Below are 27,578 nucleotides of genomic sequence, written 5' to 3' on the forward strand. Positions count from 1 at the left end.
TTCAACAACAGCTCATGCAATAAAATAATTAAGCAATGCAGAATTCAAATTCTGGGCCCTTCTGTTGGGGTTAGCTCCTCAGTTACCAAATAAATCTTCAAAGCATGGAACAGAATTTACTTATACATCTGAAAGAGCTTCCCTGCTTAGAGCTCAGTTTCAGTATTCTCCTGTCTGTTTTCACAGCTTGTACCCATAAACCCTATGAATCTTACTGATGTAATAATGTACATCTAAAGAACTATGAGATACTTGACAGCCCATTACATGGCCAAACTAGCTTAGCGCACTTAAAGAAGACTATCTTTTCCTACATTAACTCTGCAATCCACGTAAGTTTATTTTAAGCACTGTTAATATAATTTTAAGATTCAGTACACGCAGAGCTGAAGTTGCAACAATATTGATATTGAATCTTACCCTCTTTTCAGAAGACAAAATTAGTCATTTAAGCCAAGTTACATAAGCAGCCTACTCATTATCTCAGCTACTGCTCAAGATAAAGGCAAAGCAAACCAAAATTCTGTGGTCAAAGTCTACAAGTTTCCATACGTCAGGCAACTTTTGTATCACTATTTACATGCTGAGGATCTCTGGTTCAGGAGTTTAAATTTAAGACAGTAACTTCCATTTAAGACTTCTTCAATGACGTACCAACTCCCAGTCTCTAGTGCCAACTATTTCAGTGAGATTCCTTTAGTATCCTCCTACAGATTTACCAAACTGTAATGTTCAATTAGAAGACACACTGCATAGATTGTGTTTAAGTAGAAAAATTCTCATTTATTTCAAATTAAAGTCTCTCTATTACTAACATACTAATTAGTGTTTTTAATAACTAAAATCATCCATAATATCGTAATACAGGGCTTTCCTCTAATTTGGGAATGAGAGCCAACGACTAAAACCTGCAACAAAATGTCAAACGATGTCCTAGATATTGCAGACTTTTTTTCCTAATATCAAATTGGTTCCCAATAGTTTCACCTCATACATGAACTCATTATCAGGGCCTCAAGCGCTCCATGCTGCAAATGCCTGCAAAGTTTCCTCATTCATTTTTAGTATTTCTGCTGAGCTGTGTTAACCACTGAATTCTACTAGAACTTGCATATCTAGTTGTTACTGCCCTTAATAAACACCTACACTTCAGAACAAGTTCTCAAGTCTAGTGAGCTTCAAGCTCTAAAAAAATCATGGCAACATTATTCTAAAGCAAAATAACAACCCAAGCTTCCTACACAATTTCTCTACAATGAGAGAACTTCAAATACAGTGTAAATTTTCTACAAAAGGGAATGAATTGCTCCTAAATAAAGATCTCACAAAAGCTTAAGTTAACAGCTCTACTCAAACTTGGCTCTGAATGCACTGCATACAAACAATTATTCTTCAGCACTGTGATTAGAATATTTTAGGCATTTCCCACTGCAACCTTACCATCTCGCCTGTTGAGCTTTGCAAAGCTGGGACTGTGAGTACTGAAGAACTCAGAGGAACTGGTAAAGGCTGATGAAGGTAAGGTAGATACCAACGTGCCATCACAATTATCTAAAATAAAGCAGAAAAACAAGAATGTCAACTTCCACTACGTCAAGGTGGTCCATGTTTCTACTTAGTAGACAGAGATTAAAGAAGGATTAAATTTGCATGTAATCCCTTAGAATAAAATATATCATCACTGTTGCATCCAGAAGCCTGTTAGAACTGCAACCTGATGTAAGCTGTTTTTAAAATGCTAAATACTTCAAAATGTTTCCCTTCAGAAAATGCAATTTTAAGATATACATTCTCTTTTAGGAGGCAGCAACTCTGGCTGCAAAAGCTATTGCCAAAGTACACAGTAATGTCCAGCAGACTTCATGTAACACCTCAGCTATTATGCTCAATAAAATATTTATCTAACAAGAACGTATATAATGTAGAAGTTACAACTTCTTATTTCCGCAGATAAGCAACAAATAGAAATATAGGACCTGGCCTTTCACAACACAAAAAAAATCATGTCCCAAATTAGTTTTGCAAGTCAAATGAGTGGCTTGGGACTTCCTCCCTCCACCCCCTTCATATATCCTCACCTGAGGACTACCATGAAGGTATTTCCATGCAGTATAATCAAAATGTTAAGCCCATAATGTTTGAAGAAGAATGAAATCAGATACAGTAAATTTCTTTCCACACACCATTGTTACATACAAATTCAAGAATACAGTGCAGGTTTTCAAAGGGGGATAAAAATTTATCAAAATAAACCCCCACAGAACAGACCCATGGCTCACTTTCAATTGAACCTCCCATGGAAAGAACATGGACCAAATTACTGGACATGTCCTTAACAGACATGTCCTGCAAGCCAGCAAGATCTCAGTGATCACAGCACTCCCAAACTCACAGAATAAATACTTAACTTGGAATGGGTGAGGAAGAGATGCATTAATGGTACTTTATGGTTATAAAAAAACAGGAATAGAAACAGATAGGATTTTACAGTTGTGACAGCAAATGTAGGATCATCCAAAATTGTGCGAGTTGTTTCCTGTACAGAGCGTGATTACAGCTGAAATATTACTCATCTCTTTCTGCAATGTCTCTATAGAACAGCACAGATATTTTGTAATCAAAGTCCTCCCTCTATTGTAGGAGGGTCACTGCTTGTTTACTCAGCAGGAGAGCAACACTGCTGGCTACTTTCAGCCTCCCAGGGCATGCTGGGCTGAGGGACAGGCAGGAAACTTCCATCACGTCAACAGACTTCCACTAGAGGAGAAGAATAGGCACATCCCTTCTGTAGCAGGGACTACTCCTATATCAGTCCACACATGGAAGCGAAACAAAACCATCTTACTAATATTCAGATGTGAGCTAACAAACATTATGATAGGAAATCTTGAAGCAGCCACAAATCTCTTTCTAAATTCAAATATCTCTGATTGGGTCCTTTAAATATATGCTGGATGTTTTAAAGTGAAGAATTTCCATGAAATGAAAATAATTGCTGTGTAAAAGTAGGTGAGAATTTTATGTGAACAACAGCAGGAAACTGCTTGAAAATAAACTCAGTTCTACACTTATAAGGTAAGTAGCTTTTAAGGAAAGTTAGCATGTTAAAAAGTAGAAATAAAACAAGTATTACGCTACTGAGAAAGATGAATAAGCTGAAGTCTGCAGCTCCAAATGAGTGGTCAGAAAGTAGAAACCACTGGTGAGGACTGCTGAAAGAACATACAGCACATGGCTCAAAATGCTGAAAATATTAGGAAAGAACACTTTTAATGCAACAGATTTCTTACTATGGATTTTTATGCTGACAAATACATTGCAAAACTGATCTTCATGATGGATTGTAAATAATATTAAACATAAATCCCCCATTGATATTCTGAAAGAATCAAGATGATATATTAGTTTTCTAAACGTGTACAAAAATAATACTCTGATGGATTAGCAAATAAGAGGGGGTGGCAGAAGTGGAGAACTATTAATACAGATTTAGTTACCGGCCCACAAAGTGGATTAAAATATTTGATTCACTAGTTTAGAACTTAAGCCTCCCAACAGCAGAACATGAACCACAGGCCAGGTTATGAGAGAATAAGTTCATGCAAAACAACACAAGGGCTGATGAGAAATTCAGCCCACAAGGAGATAAAGAATGGCAGCTCTAAGAGATTTTGTCTAGCACATTTATCCCCGAAAAATCAAATTAAGCAAACTTAGTACTATTTTATTAAAATATTCTACTTAGTAAGAGGAGGAAACATACATTTATTACACTACTTGCAACTAGATTAAAAACAGGACTATATCAAAATCAGTGTAACCAATATAACTCAAAGCGACCTGAAAATTAAAATAAGCCTCCTAAATTCACTATTACTTGTAACCTGAACAACAGTTTAAATGAAGATGTCAACCAGAAAATATATCACCACACCAAACTCCCACAAACTTCAGCATTCTATAAAATCTAATGAAGAGGTTTAGAAACTCTCAAAAGAAGGTTCAAGGTCCTTGTGCCAGATCTACATTAAGGTAGAAGTGACAGCAGCCCTGTGTTTTCAAAAGGGACAAAAGGAAGGGTTTCTACACTGCCAAAGCGCCCATACAGGGCCCAAGAGCAGGGCAGTCTCCTGCAGGAGAGGACCCCATTAGTCTCTTGGTCACCCTCCAAGAAACCTTTCCCCAGAGCTTTCTGTGCTTGGTTATCTGACACCAAATGAAGTGTCATGAATACCCATCTTAGAGCTTTAAGAGGAGATGAGACTAAGAGCCTTACTTTTATCCATTAAAAAAAAAAAAAAAAGCCATGTGTTTTTAAGTGGAACTATGCACAGGGAAGATACCACACGTGAAGCTGACAGGTTAAATTGGAAAAAATCTGTTCTTTTCCTTCCTGTAACAACAATGATGCTTTCCCCCAGTCTGTAAATGAACCATATTTACATTTTAAATTGGCATCACAAATACTAAAACGGCACTACCCCTACCACATACGAGCTAGCTTTCTTTAGCTGTAGATAATCATTGTCACAAAGACTACTAAGCACCACACGTGGAAACATAGGGTGGATATAAAGGAAGAAATTTTAATGTAAATAATGTCAAAATGGCTGGCTTGCCTCAGATATAAGCATATCGGTCTGTCATCCATGAGCTGGCTCTAACAGTTACTGGATGTTATCATCAGATACATATAGGGCACCAAGTGTCTCAACACTACAGCAAGTGAAAACCTTTTCAGAGCAATGGATTTAGGATGTGAGCCAAGATCTCTGGAGGATTCATCATGGAAAGTGATAAGCACGTTTTCTAACTGCCAGATGCTTTGTCTACATTTCCATAGCTGTTTCTCCAGTCCCCAAACACGCTCACCTGGATTTCTGCTGCTCCTACATTCTAATGTCAATTTCCCACCAAATTCTGGAATCCTCTAATAGTTTCCTTAAGAAAAGAATATGCTACAAGGCATCTTCCTCGAGGTCCAGAACTAACTATAAGAACATGTAATTTTAAGGCTTTGGGATTTAGGATGAGAATTAACAATTTGAAGATAGCTCAAAGAACACCAGAACAAATACAGTCTCTGTCTCTCTACAGATAAGAGAATAATGATTGACTTTAGGGAACAGCCTCCAAGCGAAGCTGATTTTTGAATGGATACTCTGACAAGATGCAAGGTCACTCTTCTGCTCTTCTCTCAACACTAATAGCACAATAACAGAGGTTGGACATAACAGCCCTAAACCTACAGACTTGCAATTCAAGGCATGACATAGCTTTACAAGCCAAATAAAATGTCTAAGCAGAGCAAAGTGTTTAGGATATATCAATCAACAAACCAGACCACATGCCCTGACATGCTGCACACATGAAACGTACAGATGTTAAGATCTCCTCACTTTGCTGAAATAGGTAAAGGGTTTCAAAAAGGCAGGATGTGAACACAGAGTGGGGATCAAACCATAAGCCCCACCTCTATGAGGAGTCAAAAGAAAGCACACAAATATACCAACATCACAAAATTCCCTAAGAAAGGATTTTGTTTCCTTTTTTGATAACTTAGAATAGAAAGAGGTGAAACATTTTGCACATATTTAGGGTCAGAGAGGATCCACTGTAATACTAACAGCAAAGCCAATGTTTCAAGAAATACTATCTCACTCATTCGCTGGGACAGAAAAGGCCTTCATTACAATTGCTCCCAGACTTCTACATTCTCCCTCTACTCTACAAGGCAAAAAAAGCCTTAGAATTTGTCCAAATAATAAGAACTTCACTTCTTTGAGTCAGCTGCATTATATTTCTGTAGAAAGCACTGATTTTAATGAAGAAACCATTCCATGCTGCCGAATCATTTAAAACATCTGGACAAAGAAAATCACTGCTATCCTCTTGTTGTTTTTTCCTTATATTTTCTTGCCAGCCAGATAATTAACAAAGAACAATAATGAAAAGAGCACCTAATTTTACCTATAAACTGCATTCTTTATGCAAATCACGTAACAATACAGATGTTGACTAGCATTTGAGAAATGGATGTTGACCTTGACTGCGTCAAGTTCCAAGAAATAGGCAATTATGGATAACATTTGCAATTTAATGTATATTAATAGAACTGTCCTCCACAACATTGCTTCTGAAAGTGGAAAAAAAAAAAAATGCATTTTTTCCTGCACTTAATCAGTTTTTCTGATTTTTATTCACTCCTATTTTTTATAGGAAATAATAATTTTAAAAAAGCAGAAACTTACAGTCTATAATGAAGTTATTTGGTTTATTGTTTTTTTATTTCTTTCTTGCAGCTTTAATTACCCTCCAATTAAAAACATCTTCTTTCCTTTCATATCAATATATTTCTATTTTGTTCAACCACGTTCATTTTAAAATCACAAAAATAAACATCAGTTCAGACTACAAAGACATTTAATTACGACTTAATTAGGACGCTAATTTTGGGATACTGTGAAAGATGCCAGCTAATATCAATCCTAGCTAAAAATCCATAAGTTAGTGAACTTTTTTCAGCCTTGTGCCAAAATATCTGATTAAGTCCTACACTTCGTGACGCGCAATGATTATGAGAAGAGTGATTTAGAAAAGCGCATCTAAATCTTGGAGAGATAGGACATAGGAAACAGCCCAGCTCAATTAACTCTTCTAGTACAAGTCTTACAGAAGCACAGGTGAGCATAATGTGATCCAGTTATTAAACTTCCTTCAGCCCCGAGATCATATTTTGCAGCACCAACCAATGTGAATTAGATTTCACATTGGGCTCTGAAGATATTCAGAGAGCAGTCAACTCCCAGTTAACACTAATGTTTCTCTTTCACCCTCTTATGAGGAGGATCAATCCCTAGAACACAGACAGGTAGTTACCAGACATGACCGAGATGCATCAACAAACTCAGCCTGCTGCTATTCCTTTGTCTGCTTAAAGAGTCAGCAGAACAAAATACATTGATTTCCACTTGTGAAGGCCATCCAGAAAGGGCACGTACATTTCCTTAATGAAAGCTTTGATGAAGAGGACACAATCAGGGAAAGATCACCAGCCCCTGAGCTTCATGGATTTCCCATATTTCAAACTTGAAGTACTTTTAATAACACTGAGTCCTCACTGAAACAAATTTGCAGAAAGTCTGACTATAAAGTTCGTATTACTTCTCTCTATTACACTGTTAGTCAGGATCACATATGCAACAACCTGGTTCCACTGCAAATAGAGAGCATTCAACAAGCCAAGCAAAGACTGTGGTTTAGTATTTTAGAAGATTTTAGGTGAAAAAGAGGCATCATAGCTTCCCATTCAAGGCCTTGCTTGAAATTCAAAAGTATTTATGTGCAGCTTAATTTATGCCAAGACATAATTTTATTCATTATTAAAATACCAGCAGAGTTACAGATGGTGCTGAAGTTAAACTGTGTGCATCATTTTGATTGCAACTGTAAATGGTCTCCATAGTGGGATTTGAAATTGAAAAGATTCACTGGTATTTACAGGCTAGATAAAACTCTCCTTAGCACCACACACTTAATGGTATACTTTAAAGACATAAAGCATGTATTTTGTACAATGCCTCCAACAGTGTTGAGAAATGACGACTGATGGCTTCTATTTCGTCTGCTTTTCCTCTTCCCTTCTGCAGGTACACTTCGTAAAGATGAGAAATAAGTAATTGGATATTAATACAAAAATTAACCTTCCACCTCTACAGTTCAAGCAGGTTTTTACGGGTATGAGAGAAGACAGAGATTCTGTAACATTCACCAAGGGAGGAGGAAGGGATGGAATATCACAACACAGAACAGATGCACAGACAAAAGGAACAGGAAATGCAGATACAAGAGTATAGAAATTTGGAGATGATATCTATGTCAAGAGTCCCTGCACAAAGCACCTCATGAAAATTCCGTGGGTTTTGTTGTATATTTTATTTTTCCTTTTTCTTTTTTGTCTTTTTTTTTTTTTATTCCTTAAGACTGGCTGCACTTGCACGCACAGCTGTGAACTCCATCTGTTAGCAGATAGGCATGGCTTTTTTTTTCAAGTTACAAGACACTAGAGAAAGTAGTTAACACAGTGCTCCATTCTCCTACCTTACTATAATGCAAGTAAACAGCAATGGTTTAGCTAATCGTGAACTCTTCCCAAATGACTGTGAATTACATAAATGATCTTCAATATGCCTTTAAAACCTTGACATTCAAGTATTCAATCACAATATTTATAGAGCATCCTTTTATGACACATTATGTACTAGCAGCTTTGTCTTACAAAAGAAATTGGTCAAGTTTGGTTTTGAATGAGGCAAAATCCTCTCAAGATGTTCTGTCTAAATACCTAGTCTTATTTACTCTGAAATGAGCAATCTAATTCCAACTCACATAAGGAAGAGTGAGCTTAGGAGCAAAGCAATCATGCAATATTTGTGATTATGAAGTCAAATCATCAATGCAGCTGTAAAGAACTAAAATGCAGAAACAAATTTTGTTTTGATGGTCCAAGAACATCTGACAAACCAAATACCAAGAAAAGTTAGGGAAAACAATCTTATGTTTAAGGAACAAAAGATTCCATCCCTGTCACTGTCCATGCTGTTTAGGTTAGTCATAATGTTCTTACTACTTCTTGCAGAATATCATTCGTCAGCCTATTTTCTTTAATTTGCATTTGTGTTATTTAAGAGTGCTCTATCTTTGAGCTGAGATCAGAGAGCTACAAAGCTGACCCAGCAGGTGGAAGGGATTCTGTATCTGAAGTTTGTCCTTTCATCATGTGGTACTTTTCAGCAGACAGACAGCTTAAATCCCTCCCATCCCTAGCAAAGCAATAGACCCAGAGGTTGCCCTTCTCTACAGGACAATTCTCACCATGTTACATAGGAATTTAATCCAAGAACACAAGTGATCCTTTGTCATGGCCACAGAACACCACAAGCATTCCTTTAAGCATTTTCTACACATAAGACTTCTTAGTTGTGCATTGAAATGAAGTTGCTGGTCTCATTCAATAATCAATGCCGCCTTCTACTTTACGGCTTCTAGTAGCACTGGCCCAAAAACACAAGCTTGCAGTAATTAGGCATCTATACATCCTTCGAAAGCATCACACCACAACTAAACAGAAGTTCAGGACTTCATAATCATCATTATTTTGATACGGATAAAAAAAAGAAAATACAACATTTGCTTTAAAATGCCATAATACATAAATCTAAATCAACACTGCAGTTACAGATCAGAAATGTTAACGCATCTGCGCTCATCAGAAAGATGCCAGCCTCATTATTAGAGGAAAAAAATACAAGGATAAGAGGCAGCTGAACTGAGTTCAGTGTAGGCATGCACAGCCTAACATTTAAACGCAGAGGGCTAAGGCAGATTTTCTGCTAATGCAGCTCTGTGTTAAGATTATTCAGGAATTCACTGGTGAGCAATTTTTGCTAGTTGTCTAAATAAAAGTTTTGAAATGGAAATGTAAATACCTGCTTCAAAGTTTATTGGGAGATGGGTGGAGAACAGGACTTTAATATGTAGTGTAAGATGAGCAAATAGATTTGCACACCAACACCAATTCAGGAAATGCAAATGATTTGCAGGGAGTGGGTAACTAACATATTTGGGGAAGGAAGATCTGTTTCCCAGACCAATCTGGGAACAGCTTCAGCAGTCTTAGAACTCTGGCACCTTTCACCACCTAATCCCCGACCCAGAAATACAGTTCTATTTCTCCAAATCAGATTGATCTTTCATATAGATAAACCATCTACGGTATTCCTCACACCTTTAGTGACCTTCAAATTCAGAAGCACTGCTGCAAATTTCAGTGGAGCATCTTGACACTAACCCCCACACCTCTCTCCAGAGATACATAAGCTTAGACCCTTAAGTGAGGGCTCCCATTACACCATACTGGATTTGTAGAAGTACACAGTGCCAGCAGAAGTTCCACAGACAACAAAAATCACAATCTGATTCCCATGGAGTCAGACCTACAAGCACCTGCATCAGCGAGTAGGATGCTCCATTGCCACTCTCCTAACACAAACACTATTTGAAAAGAGCAATAAATTTGGACAGTCTCCATCACATGATAAAATTTATTAATACTCAGCTCTTACGTTCTTAAACAACATTTTTCTGTTCTGTTTTTTTCCTACAGACCTCTGTGGAAAGCATTCATTTATTCAGGCAAAGACTTTCAAGCAATTCTGTACCTTTGTCTGATGAGGCTGTTTTGCACAGATCTAAATTTACAGCCCCTATGCCTACGCAAACAACAGAAGCAACAACAAAGGCATGGAATGCTGATGAGTTTCAGAGGCGTACCCAGGTAACAGCAATTTAAAAGCCATCAATAACCTAGAGGTTGTCCCTTGAATTTTCAAATCAATCATGGTCAAGTGAGTTCAATTTTTACTTTTCCTTTGAATCTTCAACATACTCATGGATAAAATTGATTAAAGAGGGGAAAAAATAAAGAGCATGAGGTTCACTAAACATTTTCTGTTTAGAAGAAAACCTCTTCAAATCGTGCAACATACAAGATGGCATACTGAAAAGCAATTATAACTCTGAGAATTTCAGTACATCCCATAAGGCCGAGAGAATGTTCAATTTGCAGGCTGTGAGCAAGGATTAACAGAGATGAAGGTAGTAAGTAAGTGCCCATGTACCACTGAATTTAAATGTAATGTCATTTCAAGGGATGATAAGTAATCATTTCATGTCTCAGTAACCTCCAACAAAAGCACCTTATTTAGCTCAAAAATACCCATTTTTAAGACTCTTCTGTGCAAGTTAATGGTTTAGATAAGGAAGTGTATTGAAAAAAGTTAGAAATTCCCATTCTTAACCAAGGTGAAAGCACCTTTGATGTCAGTTTACTGATGAAAATTTCCTGCCAGGCATGTCTTAGGGCAGCATGTTCTCTCTCCATCTAAGTGAGAAAAAAAGCAAACACTAATCTATTACATTGAGCGTGTTGTCAAGTAAACAAGAGAGTTTCTATACAGATTTTGTTTTTTGTCTCTAACCATTCATGATTACTTTGAGCATCAGTATTGAACCCCCTCATGCTACAGTCTTTCCTGACTGTCTTACTCTCTGTTCAGAATCCATATCTTGACCAAGATCCCTGTACTAAATAATAAACACCAAAACCAAAGGAGCTCCTAGCAAGCAGTTTCTCTTGGACTGGGGCACATGGTAAGGTTGATGTCACCAGCAAGATTCCCTGTGATGCCCTATCTCTACCTCTCAATTACAACCCTAGAGCCACAAAGAAGAATGGAAGACAAGATGTTTCTCATCCATGTAGGAAAAAAAGGGTAACAAGTGTTCAGAGTCCAAGCTGAGGACTCTGGGCAAATACACAGAGCCACTCAGGAGCCAAAGAGACTACTAAAAACTGAACTTTTTACTTGCACAAACAGCATCTTCTAAAATCAATGCTAAAGAGGCTTTAGGAAACAGATATGCCCCCAGAAGATTCAAAATATATATATATATATCTGTTAATGATGGATTCATTATACATGTTCTCTTCACCCACACTGATAATGCTGTTGAATGCAGCATACAGATAACTCTGTATGAATGCAGGAATGCCTTTGACAGTCCCAAAGCATGACATTTATTTATTTTCTTTTTAAACTATCAATCATAGAAGTCAGAGCAGCCAAGAACACACTTGTCACGCTTACCTAGAAGCTGACATCCCAGTCCCAAATCAACTACAAGTCTCACACACAAAGATATAGATTTAATATAAATTATGATGATAATTTGATCCCAAGGCCAAAAACACTATTGAAGGGATTGATCTCCTGGATTTAACACAGAAAATAGGAGGACTGGAGGCTAGGAGAAAAAACTCACACCCTATACATAATACTACAGGGATGTTCACAATAAGAATGCAAAATTTATTGTTGTGTAATAAGTTTACCAACACAAGCAACAGAGTTGAAAATTACACTAGACAAAGCATTGCAATACAGTACTTTTTCCATATGAAAGTAAGAAAAAAGAACTCATGCCTTCTTCATTTTAAAAGCACACTGAATATACAAGGAAATAAAAAATGAAAAACAGGAAACTTAAAATATTGATCAGTAATTTAAAAGTCATCAGAACTCCAGCAGTCTGACACCCTTCTTAAAGACTGTATCTTTTATTTTGTTGAAATAGGCCACTTTGCACTAACAAGAACTACTTTTATCAGTAGTTCTCCTTGTGATTTTGTACATGGGGAAAAATCATAATAAAAATCCTCATTAAAAAATAACAAAAAACCAAAAAATCCCAAACTATCAAACTATTAAAAAAAATCATACCAACACAAACCCACAACACTGCGTTCCACTGCCCCATGTCAAAAACAGTCTAAGAAATAGATCTGTCTATGCTAAATTACTGTGAGGAGTCTTTGTAGATACAGACAGACTTGAACAATTTGAGTAATGATCTGATAACTTTATTTTCAGACATGACAAATAGAGAACTCCCCCAGGCTCCATAACAGCTTGCCATTTTGTTTTAGACATCCTACCCCTTCAATACCAGATGACTAGCTTAAATGCTTTCACATACAATTATGGCTCACTCCAAACACATTTTCTCAAAAACAAAGAAACATATATATATATATACATATGTGCATGTATGTGTGTGTGTGTATATATATATATATATAGAGAGAGAGAGAGGTATATATAAAAATGTAAAGGTAATAATCTTAAATGCAGAGGTACACCAAGCTGTTTGTTTTCTTACTCCTTAAATTAAATTCAGATCCTGCTTAGATTTCTGCAGTTTCACATCCCATTTTAATACATGAACTCCCACAGGTTTTTATCTCTTTGGCAAAGCAATTAATAAAGCATGGCTCAAGTCATTAAAGGTTTATTTTATACTTCTCCAAATCCCATGAGATAAATAAGAAATAGTGTTTGTTTTGAGCCTTCTGAAATCTGAATCATTTCTGCAAAGTCCTGCAGCCTTGAAACTATGTCTAACTACCTGCAAGGGTTCATACACATAAGGATACATTCAAACTTACTCCCCTATGTGGCAAGCTTTTTAAAGATCAAAGAATTAACTGTAGCCTTGAGGCTCTCTTTGAAAAACACACATTAACATTTAATGGTGTCACACACACCAAAGTCCTGCACATTGCTTTGTAGACAAACCCTTCTATATAGGAAGCAGGTAACCACTAGCACTTTTCAAAGGATCCAGAAATACAGTAATGGAAGATCCATAGTCAAAGCATCCAGACCGATAAATGAGATGCCCAGCTGTCTCAAAAGTGACTTTGTAGCATCTTAAGTCAGCACCATAGTTCAGTTAAAAAAAAAAAAAAAAAAAAGCAGCATAAGAGTCCTTTCTTTATTTTGCCCCAGAGCACTTGATCTGCAGCTCTTTTTTGTTGTTACCACTGAACAGTTTTACTTATGAAACTCAGAATCACAGAATGGCTGAGATAGACCTCTGGTTTCCTATAGCAGACTACCCAGAACCATGTACATACTCATACTGGTGCTGGTAATGCTTTCTCCTAAACTCTGTGGACAGAGGAATAAGGACTACTTTATAGATTCATTGCCAATTGTCATATCTTGGAATATAAAACATCATTCACAAAGCTCTGTTCCAGTGTCCTGGTTGGCTGTAAACTAGACAAACTCCATGAACAGCCATGCTCTGTGCAGTACCAAGTTGTAGTAGAAAAAAATTAATGGAAGTGGGAGGGTTGAAAACAATTAGTTCACCAGAGAAGAAGAAATTTCTAATATGCTAATGGTGTCTCAGAATTGTTGTATATATAACACAGAGCAATAGACTAAAGAGATGATGACAGATTATATCACCTGTCTACTAGAAAGGGTTAAGGAGGAAAGTTCATTTTATTTGCTTGGCTTTTTCTTGGAGGAATGAAAATCAGTTTCAAATCAGAAATCTAGCTGTCTGTGTTTAGATATTTTCATTCAGGTAGATTTATACTTAATCATATTCCTTCCAAATAACCCCATTTAGGAGGGGAACAGAGAGAGAAAGGGAACAGCCGCAACAGGCAAACATTCAGAAATTCTCCTGAATAACCGCAGAAGGGTCATCTGCTTTTTCACCTTGAAGATATCAAATTGTGAGAAGAAGCCTGTCTGAAAGTTACTTTTAAGTTCAATTTTCCTGTTAGACTTTTTTAAACACACAAATCCTATGTTGTTTGAAAAACATTGAGATTGGATCATACGTTAGAGGCAATATGAAGTATCACACAAGCTGTTACTACTTTTCTAATTGCTTCTTTCACCTACGTTGGCAATAAAGAGTGTTAACTAGGGGAAATGGTCAACCCCTTCCAACAAACCCATGAAGTTCCAGAATAATCTGAACACATTCATCCCTCGGAGGTTAAGTGGATTTTGATGAAGCCATCAACTTCAGCCACTACGGGCTTGAGGAAATGCCAAATGAGATCAAAGGGATATTTTCCCCCCTCCATTAACTTCAATGGGCTCCAAATAAAATCTAGTGGGCTCCAACATGCCTGCTAATTCTAAAGGAAATATAACTCCCAGTAAATCATTCTGACTATGGAGACTTCAAAACCAGAATGACAGTGGGAAACCTATATTTTCTACTGTAAGCTATGCATATGACTCAAACCACTGAATTCATGGCAAAACTGTATTAATGTTGTCCCAGAAGCTAAGAACTCTTTGGGGGAAACTGTAAACTGAAATGTCCTATGGAGGAAACCAATCAGCTCTACTACCGTTACTGCTCCTTGCTCTCGAGGAATCACAATAACAATCATTTGAAACTCAAATGAATAGAATGTACTAGAATTAAGCCTATGAAAAGGGCAGGGGACACTAAAAGGAGAAAAATCAAGAACACGGGCATTAGGAAAGTTGAATAGGACAGATCCAATAAGAAAGTGAAAGGCCAGAATGGTTGTAACCTTCCACTTTTAAAAGAGTTCAGACCTGTTAGTACAGTATTTGAATGAAGCAAAATTGAGTACCGTGAGAATGGTAGAGTAAAAACTAATTTAGGTACACGTAAGGAGCTTGGGTTGATTAGGTCATTCACAGCCTGAAGCTTTCTGACCATAATAAAGCCTATTCCAATTCATCCCTGCTGTGCCTCACTTCTGTTTATTTGACTAGCTCTGTTCAAGGTCCAGATTTGGCAGGGCCTCTGTTCCCCCCAATGTGCATTTCATTTCCAACCATCTGCTAAAGACTCATAGCCTCCTCTCTGAAATTTGAAAGATTTAATGACAATTAGCTTGAAAATACCCTTTTTAATTTTATTAACAGATTGTAAAAACAAGAAAATTCACAGGGGAAATGAATTAAATCACACTGCCTTTTTCCATCACTAGACCTGCCTACCAAGCAGTACCTACGAGACACATACAGGAAGCTGGAAACTACTTTGAATTCAGAGCTATGACACTAATCTTGTAAGAATAATCGCAATGCCCAACTTCTGTTGTTATGTACTTTACTATCTCAAATAAGACCCTGCGGAGATGCACTAAACTGTGTGTAAGCCACTCAACAGGATTGTTATTTGGTGTTGTGCCTCATATCACTTGTGCAATCTGCTAGATCCTTACCCCCTCCATAAATAGCAAATTTGACAAACATTAAAGGCAAGCAATTTGCCCTATAGCTGGTCTGAGAGGCTCAGGTTGAACAAGGTTCATCTTGCTTCACTCTTTTTGGAAAACACAGATTTTTAATCTTTTGTGGTTGTTGTTTTGGTTTACTTAGTTTGTTTTTAAATATATTGTGTCACCAGTGCACATTCTCTCTCTGTTTGATAGCAATTCACAACACTGGTAACTTTTAGAAATATGACTCATACTGTCAACTTCCTAAAACACCACTGATGCAATTATGTTCCAAAAATAAAACCTTTAAGTTTCAACAGCATCTCAGCCATCAATTGAATTAGCTTTACTTCTCAAAAGCAGAGGTGGTCAGATATGTCTGAAGGATACTCATTTGCCTGTGAGCTTGTCTACTACTACTTATATTTCTTCCAAAAGGGAAATTACCTATTTTGATTCATTATAAAGCCAAGATGGTATAGCTGCAGTCTATGGTCAGATTAGTTTATGATTCAAACTACGCTGTGTACTCTGCCTGGTTCTTATATGACTACCTTGATCAGTACAAATCAAATCTACTTTCAAAACAGTTTCTCAAGAAGAGCTAGGAGGGTCCGTTATTCCTGAGCTAGAATTGGAAAAAAAGGCATTACTCTGGAAAATTTGGTATTCATAATCAATAGCGAGTGCTTAGGGAGGTCTGTTTACTTTGTAGTCCTTTCCATTATGGCACCTAGACACCTTCAGTTTCAACATGCCATGGACAACATTCAAGAAAGTGAGCCACCTGAGTTCAGGCAAGGGTAAATTTTTTGGAAACGAGGCATAAGGTCTTGTGTGGACTTCCTCACGCTTCCCATGAGGAAGCATTTGTATATAGTCCCTTGCTAAAAGCACAACTTTATTAATTTTGGAAGATTAGGAAGCAGAGTTTGGATTTTGGAGCTAGCAGAAAAGTAACGGCTAATAAGCCAAGCAACTGCAGCATGAAAATATGACAGGTGCAAAATTACCTTCTGTATCTCCGTGCCAAATGGAGTGTGTGTACTCATTCATAATTAGGCTTTTCACACCTCACATAGTCCAAATGGATTTCTGGCTATGTTTACTATCATAACACTTCTCCTAAGAGCAAAGACCTCAGCAAGGAAAAGTGTCTTTTGGTCACCCAAGCATGGAGTAGGTCCGAGACCCTGTCCTTTTCCAATTATAATATTTATCTATCTTTACTTCTTCCACAAACTGATTAGGGCTCTATATCACAGCAAATAACCCATAAAAATAGAGGTAATGAGAACAGGTAGAGAACTTTTAAATTTTAGACCTGCTTTCATTTAAAGAAACAGACAATTTCCAAACTTGCAAATGAGGCAAATAAAAGAAATTAGAAGTCTAAAATATTATTACACATATCATGTTGATAGGAAGGTGAAGTATTACCTCTATAATTCAACAAACAAGGTACAGAGAAAACTCCTAGCAATTAAGATGTAAAGCGTAGCAGTAAACTGGAAGCATCGAGGATTCAGTCTGTCAAACTTAAATTATATCTGTCTGCATCCTTCCACTACAGCAAGTGCTCATATGCTTTACTTTGTAGTATGCTACTGTTTCACTTTCTGGATTTTGCTAGACTTGCTAGAAAATTAACCATCACACAACATCCTGAGTAAGTTTCCCTTAAGGCTACTCCTTCATGAGTTTGTTGATGATTTCATCAACACGTGAGGGAGCGGAGAACCATAGGTTCCCAATTCCCTGAATGAGATGCATCAAGTACCACCATGGCATTTCAATGCCTCACCTCATGAAGGAGTTGCATCACTTTGTTTAAACTCCAAAATGACTTTTTTAATTCCAGACAACAGTTCTTACACCAAACACAGTAGACTCCTGTCATCTAAAAAAAACAGGAAAACTAATTTGACTTTTTCTTAAAAATAGGCAAAAAAGAATATTAATTTTGTAAGAAAACAGAAAATTACCAAAAAGATACAAGAAATAACTCAATATTTTATCTTTAAGATGCAGAATGATTTTTTTAAATTATTTTTCTTTAATGTGCAATCCTGTGCTTCCTTCCTGCTCTGTGAATTGCTGTAATCCAACCATTATTTATATTTCTGAACATCTGCAGGGTCAGCACTGACTATATATACAGCTACCAAAGGCAAATCTGAAGACATTCCTTCCCGTGCTTTTCCTGCATAAGAAACCTAACAAAGGTGTTATTTAAAGATCCCTCCAAGCCACTGAATGATACTGCTATGCAAATGACCAAAGGTAAAGCTGTGCTTGTAAGATGACAAGAAGAAAGGTCACACTGGCTCCTGCATGTGATTCAGCCTGTTCTGTTTTTCATGCATACCCCTATGAACCTTATTACATCTCTGATACAATCTGTTGGTCTAGATCTCCAACACATGCACTCCCCCATCACAATGCAGATAACCAGGGGAAGGCACGTGAAAATTAGCTTAAATGATATTAAGCCTTAAAATTAAGCCAATGCTGGATTTGATTGATATTTTAGGGAAGAAAAATACACAAAACCAAAACATGACTAAACAAATAAACCCTAGTGTTAATGCCATACAAAGCTGGAACCACCAGGAGGCACGGACAGTTCTCCCCCAAAGCCAGCAAGGTCTGTTTCTGGGCATCATAGAACTCAGGAAGGACAAAGTCTAGAACCAAGTGTTGAAATAGGTGCTATCCACTGCATCAGTAGAATAGCAGATAACTAGTAGACTAGTTACTAATAGTAGATAAATAGTAGACAAACAATGCAAAACGCACACTGGTTGAAGGATATATTTAATAGATGAGCAACCTCTGACTTGCATCCTACCTGAAGCAGTGAGGTTATTCAGACTGCAAGAAGCCAAAGCAATATTTTTCACAGCTTTAGCACAGTACCAACCCACAAAGATTTTATTCTCTCCAGGCCTCACATAACACACAATGAGCAGTGAAGATTTGATCGCATACAGAAAAGTTCACAAAACAACATTCAGAGATACATCCACAGGGCATGCAACAGAGCAGACTGTAGATATTTGTTCAATGATAAGGGCAGTTTAGCAACGGCTGGCCTTACCACACTCCATGGATAGGAGTGCAGCATGCAGAAATTTATGGCCAACAAAAAACATCAAATGCAAGCACCAGCAACTGCATTAGAAATACAAGACTGTCTAGACTACTTACCCCACTTCCAAATAAACAAAAAATACAAGAAAAAAAACTTTCACATTAAAGTAAAAGTAAAAAGTACCCTCTCTCCTAACATGGAACACACAGACCAACTCCTTTTCTAAAAAGGAAAGGGAATGCCTAAAATAAGAGAATCAAGGAAATAAAAGACTGAAACCTGACTCCTTCACAACCTAAGTATATTAAGTAATTAAGAACTGACATGCCAGCAGGAACATAAAGGAAATGTCCATTTCAGAGTATTTCAAATAACTGAAAAAGACTGTTTTGCCTTTAGTGACTCAGCACCATCAAGCGGCAAACCCTTTTTCACATAAGCAAGCCACAGACTTCATAAACATAACCAACAGATACTGACAGTCATTCACCTTCATTCTTTCTTTCCTATTGACTATTTCAAATTGAGATATGGTGCTTCTGCAGGAAGACGTAGAAGGAAACAAACTTTTAAATCAAGTACCTTTCACAGATAAGGGAAATTAATTTTTAAAAAGCAGCACAGATCAGGAAGTAATTCTAATAAAACACGTGCCCACTTTGCTTTGTATTCACCAAAATGCAGATCTTCATCACAAGGTATTCTTTCCACATACTTGAGGTCCTGATTTGTGAACTCCAGTGTAACCACACTCCCAAAATCCACTTTCCCTGAGCTCAAAAATCAATCCCCACCACTTCCAGCAAACTGTACTACAAGCCCTCTAAAACCACACGTAGAATCTACACAAGTTTCTGCCTCTGATTTCCATGTGAATAGTTAGAAGATTAACAGCAGCGCAGCATCTATTTTTTTCTTTTTTCTTTTCCCTAACAATTCCTGTGCTCTTAATTGCTCAGCTTGTGCAGGTATTATGTCTTAAAGACAACTGCCACACAAAGGCTTAAAGAAGAAACACCATAGATGTTGTTGAGGGCCTGAACAGGTTTATGGAATTTAGCTTCTGATTGAACACTAAATAATTCCGGTGTTATCAAGCAGGGGAACAGACAGGTGATGGACACAAATTAACCTACTCTAAAATAACAGAGATAACCTCTCATCAAATCCACCTACTGAAGATAGCCTTTGCTGGTTTATCTCTGCCTAACAAATATCCAACATCTATAAAAAGCAATCTCTTCGTAGTACTGAAAGTTGTCATGCACACAGGAAACTGAATCTTCATAACTCTGGTTAGTTTAAGGAATCTCAGTGGTTTTAAAGTTTGTGCTCAGACAAAACAAGCTCCAAAGAAGTAGGGGAGAGAGAAGGTAGAACACATAGGTAGATCTTACTTTGCAAGCTGTGGTAGGTACCTTAATTTCACAAGTTTTAAACAGAGCTTCATTGTTCAAAAGAAATGCTCTTAGGCTAAAGCTGGAATTGATTGCACTCAAAGTTAAAATGGCAGTAAATATTTCTACTGCAAACATTGAGTGGTGAAACAGGGATTTGCACAGATAATGACGCCAATCATAAGATACGTGGACTACAAACAGAGAGCTATTTCACTGAAGAGCACTTTCAAGCAATTTATTTTTTATAAAGAACTAAGTTGGGAACACAGAGGTATTTAAAGGTGCTATATAAAGGTAGCTAGCATTTTTCTTTAATAAACTAAAGGTTGCAAAGTCTCAGAAGTGCCAGGATGATTGATGTTTATGAAACTCTGATTAGACTCTCTTGAATCTGAAGTCTTTCATGACAGAGCCCTAGGATCATTGGTTATTCTAGAGCTTCTTCGTCTCTCAGCACACAACATGAAAATTAAAGCCTCTTTAATAAAGTCTGTAAGATAAACAGCATGAAGGAACATTATCCTACAGAATTTTCCTGCAGGCCGCTTCTCACAGTAGACAGAGAAGAAAATTAGAGAGGCACTTTCAACACTTACCTTTACCCAAAAGAACTTGCAGGGAGCTGAAAATACAGCAAGGAATTTTCTAACAAGTATTCCTATGCAGAAGGGTAAAAGCCCAGGCAAACTTGTCTCCTGTCTGCAGAGAGGGGCTTAACACCAGCTGTTGGGCAAAATAACCACAGAACCAGCTTAATTAACCACTCAGGGACTTCCCCAGGCAAAAATGGGATGTGGACCAGTGCCAGCTCTGATTTATAGCTATTTTCAGTCTCTCATGCAGAATGCATGACATTTTTAACTGGTTTAAAGGCATCAGTTTTTAATGCATGAAGAATAAGGTTGTTATTCATTACCGTTATCAATTTCTTTAGTTTTAAAGATAACTGTCATTAAAAAAACTAAATCTTCGTATTCATCACCTTCTTTTCCAACTTAATTGCTGCAAAAGACATTCATCAAGACAGCTCAGAGGAGGAGCTTTCTAAAAATGACAGGAAGAAAAAAGGTTGCATTTTCATTTCTCTACCAAGATATACGTGAACTGGATGAAGATCTGGAAAGAACTATTCTATAATACACATGTCTGCAGGGAGGAAGGATGAACAAACTCAGTCTGAAGTAAAGTAACAGCTGCTGAAGCCTAAGAAAATAAAATCTATCCAAGATGCACTGAAGTTTCATTAATCCTTCAAAAGCTGTGGAGCTTTTGGAGAGTTTGAGTGAAAGGAAATTAGGGCACACCTGCCTTCAGACAAATTAGGCTAGAAAATCCTCTACTCTGCTTAGATGGTTGCAGACAATATATTCAGAATGTTATCTTAATTTCTACTATCACATACTTCCCATATCTGTAAGAAGCAGCGTTTCAGAAGAACATTTCAGCATTTAAGTAGGTAGCAAAAGCACAAGCGTACTTGAAAGTCAACTAGTTTTGCATTTTCTCACTAGTATAATTCTACGCTGATATTACAAGCTGGACACTGATTTAAATTCACCTTTTAAGTGAGAGCTAATAAATATGCATGTAATTCACCACCAGAAACATAGCTTCTCTTCCAGACTACAATTCACCTCTGCAGTGAGATACGAAACTTGAGGTTTACTACAGGTTCATTTGTAACTTCTTCAGTTAAACAGCAAGTTATTCAGGTACAAGCACTCAGACTTCAGCAGCTTCTGGTCTCAGCTCACACTACAGAAGGAAGATTCTGTTGTGCTACTGTTCAGCATTTTTTCCAGTTTCAACCAGGATCTTGAATCACCCAAGCAGGATGGAAATATTGTATTTTCCTCAACTATGCATAAACAAATAAGCAGAACATCACCACGACGGGCATTTTGAGAATTAGTGCAGCATGACACTGTAGCTTCTTACTGCAGCATACCAATACAGTTCAAAACACCACACTCCCAATGTGGCAGACTCAGAGCTTCTGCATCCAAGTCCCTGCACAGCCTGGACTTCCTCACTTGAAAAAGATGTGGAAAGCAAAGACTCTCTATCCCCTTTTGTACACAACAAATATATAAGGTCCTTAACCAGAATTTACTGCAACAAGACATGAAAGAAGAATAATCATTTTCTAACAAAACATTTTCAAGGCATTAAATAATATTTTTTTTTATATAAAGCTAACGTTTTCCCACTGAACTACTAATACCATTTCGAACAGCTGCTTTGCCAAGAACTTTATTTCAGCATTTCCCTTTCCTATCAAGGGAGTGCGGTCTCCATGCACACATCACCACCAGGAAACACTAATAATGCTTAAGTCATTCCATATTTTCAGTGGCAATATGCATCAGTACACCAAGCACTGCATAAAGAAACAGCAGAGAGGAAACTGCAAATGTACCTTCCATTACAATGAGAATTCTCCATGGTCTAAGAGAAACAGGAAAGCAAAGAAACTTCTTTCTGCTAGTTTTGTCAAATATGAAGATAATGGAAAATGCTAATACACTTGACACTTTTATCTGCCCATTATAAAATAAAACAAACAACAAAACAAGCAAACAAACAAACGCTACATAAAAACCCAAAGCAACTGGTGAAAACATGAAAAACTCAAAGAAATCCCAGACTTCATAATCAAGGTCTTGTAATACATTAATATCACAGATCATCTTTTTTTCTTAACTCCTGTAGTTATGTTTGGATGCATTTTGTCTCTTTTTCAAAAGAACTTCTTTTCCACTCCTCAACGACCAGATGTCAGATTAACATTTTGCACTCTTCCCTATCGTGGTGCATAACTAACGGGGGGGGCGGGGGGGGGGAACGTCAGCCAACCATTTCCAGACAGACTCCATATCCCTTAAGCAGCAATTAAGAGAAGAAAGTTCAGCCTGCATCTGGGCCTGTTTTTCAAGAGCATATGGGAAAGTAGTCTTTACATTAGGAAAATTCAGGCCCTTGTCCATCACAGATTTTCTCTCATTTGTCCAGGTTTTTGTATTCAGTAGACTACACACAAAACTCAGAGAAGTAAAGTAAACTGGCCTCCACTGTCTATTCATTTTGCTTTTAGTTCTTCCAAGTAAAGCTGAATGAATACGGGCTAAAAGATATGACATCTAGTTTGGGATTACACTGCTTGAGGTTGTATCAAGAGTCTCCCTTTCCAGATGAGCTTGTTACTTTTTCCACATGAATGCCCTTCTTATTACACACAGCAGCACAGGGACCCCACACACTTTTCAGCCTTCAGGTAGCATTTCTTAAAATTGCCTCTAGGCTTCTGTATAACTGAGCACAAGTATGCCCTTCTCTGCTGAAATGGTGACATTGTCCATTACACCATTATGGCCCCATGAGAGTTATAAGAGATCATACTAAAGAACGTAATAATCCCAACACATTAAAAGCAGAAAATGTTCTGTGAAATAATTAGTTCTGCTATCTAGCTGTGAAAGGGAATGAAGGCACAGAAGTAACTCAGTTCTTCTTCAGATATTCTACAAAGGTAACACCAGACAAGCAAAGAACCCACCTCAAATATGTGTTGGGTATGAAGGTATCCATCATACATGCACTACTGCAGAGAACATATGAGGGTGAAGCAGATAGTCACATTTTTTTCATTCTTGCATTTATCTTCCAACACTACTTACTGCACAAGAGTTATGAGTACAACTTCTCTTACAGGATTAGACACCTCTCTCACAAAACTGCAATTTTAATGTGAGCTAGTCTGCCAGCCCTCCAAAGGAAGAATGCATATTTGCAAGCAGCTGCTATTCACATGCATTTTGGCTGTGCTGCTAGCCCATACACACTTAACTCTAGCCTTCTTAACTAGCGTAGTAGCTTTTACCACACTATTCTATAGAACCGGGGCATTTCCAGAAGAAAAGGGGGAAAAACAAAGGAAGTACCTGAACCTATAAGCATGTACCTGCATGCTCTTTTAAGCATTTGTTATTAATCATTTATAACAGGCCGGTATGAAGATTCCAGAGACAACTCGCATATGAGGTTGTGTGTCAGGTTAACATAAAACACACAATTTCAGACCTAAAATGAGCTCTGAAAACAAGACCAGAACTGAACCTGACATTTTATGTCAGTTGCAGCAATACTGTGGAAAATTCTTAATCAAATCCCAGGTGATTCTTAGAGAGGAATGACGACAACCACATTATCAGGCCACTTCCTCAGCAAAAAGCAGCCCAGGGCTTCACTAAGATAAGAATGTGACCTACTACATTTAAATTTCTAGAGCTATGGTAAATTAAAAGCTGGTAGAAGCAGAGATTGGGCACAGTGAAAATGAATTTTCCTGTATACTTAGAAAAATAGATAAAAGGTAGTCAGAGCATGACTAATTTTTCCCCTCACAGAGCTTGTCCTGCTGACGTTATTTCCACCTTCACCCAGACATCCTGCATCAAAGCAAAATCTTTGCAAAGCCTGTGTGTGAGGCAAAGACACCAGAACAAGCAAAATAAAACTCAGAAAATCCAGTAATAAAGAAACAAAACCAAACCCCAAAACATACCAGTGTTCCACATATGAAATTTAACTTGTTAAAGAGTGAAACAAAATATTTAGTTGTCCTGCAGGCACAATCTTATTTCTAATTGAAGTACACGCAACGATTACAGTGCATTGCATTATTAGACATAACTCAGTAATGAAATTTGCCTTAATGAGAGCAATACAATAACCACAATTAAATATCATGTATGATGTTTTAATGAGGATTGTGGCATGTTAATTTTAAACTGAACAATAGCAAGTGTAATGCAATCCATGCCCTGTGTGCAGCTCAACAGATGCTAACTGCAGGACCTGCCTGTTTTTTTGCCCCACAGATAAATAAGCAGCTAACTACATCACTGCCTCATACACCTGCTTATGGTGACAATTACTTTCTCTGAACACTGATATGAAGTCATAACGGCCCCAGTTCTACTCATTTCTGGATCTTTTGTGCTCTGACAATGAGGAAATTTACAGTCACAGAGCTTTTCCGCCATTTCTATTTTAACTTCTGAGGACATAAATCAACCATCCCATGTGGACTTATATTGAAAAGCCTTTACAAAGAGCTACAACTAGCTCTAAATAAAGTTTACTTTTCACTGCAAATGAAAAGTTCCAGGAAAGTTATTGTTATTCTATATTACTGCACAAATCTAAATCCAATTCATCGCAATCATTTAATAGGCGATAGTTCAAAATGATAAAGAAAGGCAATCATTTTACATGGAAGATAAATCCAGATACAGTTACAGCCTTCACAGCTAACACCATCCCCCATCAAACCTGCAAAGTACAGAGGTTTTGACTGTGAAGACTAAACATGAGACAAGCAAACACTACTTCCAACTGAAGATGTTCTCATTGAAACACAGCATCAATGAAGAGACAAAACCAGAATGACCAGTTTAGGAATTCCTCCTATAGATCCAGAAGAGTTTAAAAGAGGAAAGTACAAGACTCCATCCTGAAATTCAAGAGAGGTTTTTCCAAGATTCTGTCCTTCCTTCCACAGTCCCTCAGAAACACACAACTTTCCAAGGCAGAATTCAGATAAGTCACCAAAAAATCAGCAGGCTCATTTCCACACGCTCACCTAACACTTTGTCTTTAGAAAGAATCTGAAGCTGAAAGGGGCTTTTCTTCACCTTAAAGCTCCTAACAAAGAGAACAACAGAGAATGAAAATGAGAAATTAATTCACATGAGCCACTTCTGAATAAGAGATAATTATGCTATAGAAAAAAAAGACATTTGAATTTTGCTACATTGGTTTTAATTTTGGATTTAATTTTAAAAACCCCAAGGTTTTGTATTGAAAGCTGACTTGGAAAGTGCAGATACCTCAACTATCAGTTTCCAATATAAGAGGCAGCTTCCAATCATTACTAACAAAATATATGCTATATACTCTTCCACCTTCAAAATAAATAAATAAATGAAGCTTCCCTTCTGCTATTCTAAGAGATCTTAAACTGACACGGGGGCATGCAACTTCTTGCTTCCTATTTCTTTCATTCTACAGACAGAAAAAAGATAAAACCTAAGAGATTTGTTCAATTACACTGGATACAGTATGTTACCAGCTGATCCATTGCAGAGCTGCAAAGCTACTGGAAGAACCTCAACTCAGTTTGTAGTCTTCCCACCAAAAGCTCCTAACAAGTACCTCCAAACCACCTTAGCTGTGAATGGCGGGCGTGGTGCAAGGGAGCTTTCTTCCATTCATAAATCCTACTCCCACTCAAAGCATTTCCTGATGCTCAGAGACATAAGGATAGATGTGAGCTGATTCACCACATGGACCTCAGCTTCCCAGGCAGACTGCACTGCACTCAAGAGCAACTCTGAGTTTAATGGCTGTTTTGAATGAATTAGGATTAAATGAAGAGGCTATAATATAGCTAGACATACCAAGAAAGAACAGTGCACAATGTGGGTGCCTACAGCTGTCAGGAATTAAAAAGATGAAGCTGCATGAATGTTTATTATTTGCATCAGCAACTACTTACTACAGAAGAAAAAAAAAGCTGAGCTCCTTGGAAACATACTTGACTTCTTGTGCAGATATTGAGCAACTGAATTACAGAAGCACAACCACGACTGACACAGTCAAAAGGAGTAAAAAACATCAGCACATCAGACTAACTACTGCATATTCCAGGGAGTATGTGCTTACTAGTCAGTGCTTATAAGTAAAAGGCAGAAATTCAAAAGAACGTTTTGCAATTTACCCCATACACACTTTTACCCTTGCTACTTCACACATGCTGTACTCTACCACAAGTAACCAGCAACACTAATACCTACATCTGTCCTTCACCCACATTGCTTCCAGCTTCTGGAGCACTTTAACCCCTCCTGGCAAGGACAGGACAGCAGTGAGTGAGTAAAACAGTGGCCATCTTAGCTTTATCCAGTACTGAAGGTGGAGAATAAACAAAAGAGATGTTCAATTTTAGCTAAGGCACACACACAACAGCACCCAAGATTCAACCAGAAACAGAACAATGGATTCTTCCATGTTTCACTGAGGTTTTCTCAGCGCAGCTACACAGCCAAGAGGAAAGTGCTTTCTATAAAAATAAGAGTCTTGCATTATATACAGCCTATCTCCATAACACTAGCAGAAGTTATTGACATGTAAGGAAATTAAACTTTTCTGCTTTATTGATAGTTCAGTAGTAATAACAACAATGCAATTCTATTAAAAAAAAAAAAAAAAAGCAGGCAAGAATAGAACCTCTCCTTCCTATAGATTTAGAAGGAATTGTAACTGAAGTCTTAACTGGAGAGACTGTTAGCTAATTGGGCTACAAAAATAAAAATAAACTAGTTTAAATAGTACTTATTTTTTTAAGTAAAAAAATGCTTAGGCACATTGAAAAAGCAGAATAGCTTCA

General features: G+C 37.4%; 1 protein-coding gene across 4 annotated transcripts in view; it reads right to left on the reverse strand.

Moving 5' to 3' along the window:
• The window catches only part of CNTNAP5 (contactin associated protein family member 5), a 253,693-nt gene that overhangs the window by 193,055 nt on the left and 33,060 nt on the right, over nucleotides 1–27,578 (reverse strand). For all 4 annotated transcript variants that reach the window (XR_014947890.1, XR_014947889.1, XM_085552291.1 and 1 more), the window contains exon 2: nucleotides 1,441–1,551. Coding sequence is in view for 2 of the 4 variants with exons in the window: in XM_085552291.1 (XP_085408417.1) it covers nucleotides 1,441–1,551 (111 nt within the window). In the remaining 2 variants the exon portion in view is untranslated. The remainder of the gene's footprint in view (nucleotides 1–1,440; nucleotides 1,552–27,578) is intronic.

This window comes from Coturnix japonica, chromosome 7 (genome assembly GCF_054131305.1).
Source record: "Coturnix japonica strain WE chromosome 7, WE-NBRP24, whole genome shotgun sequence".
Lineage (NCBI taxonomy): Eukaryota > Metazoa > Chordata > Aves > Galliformes > Phasianidae > Coturnix > Coturnix japonica.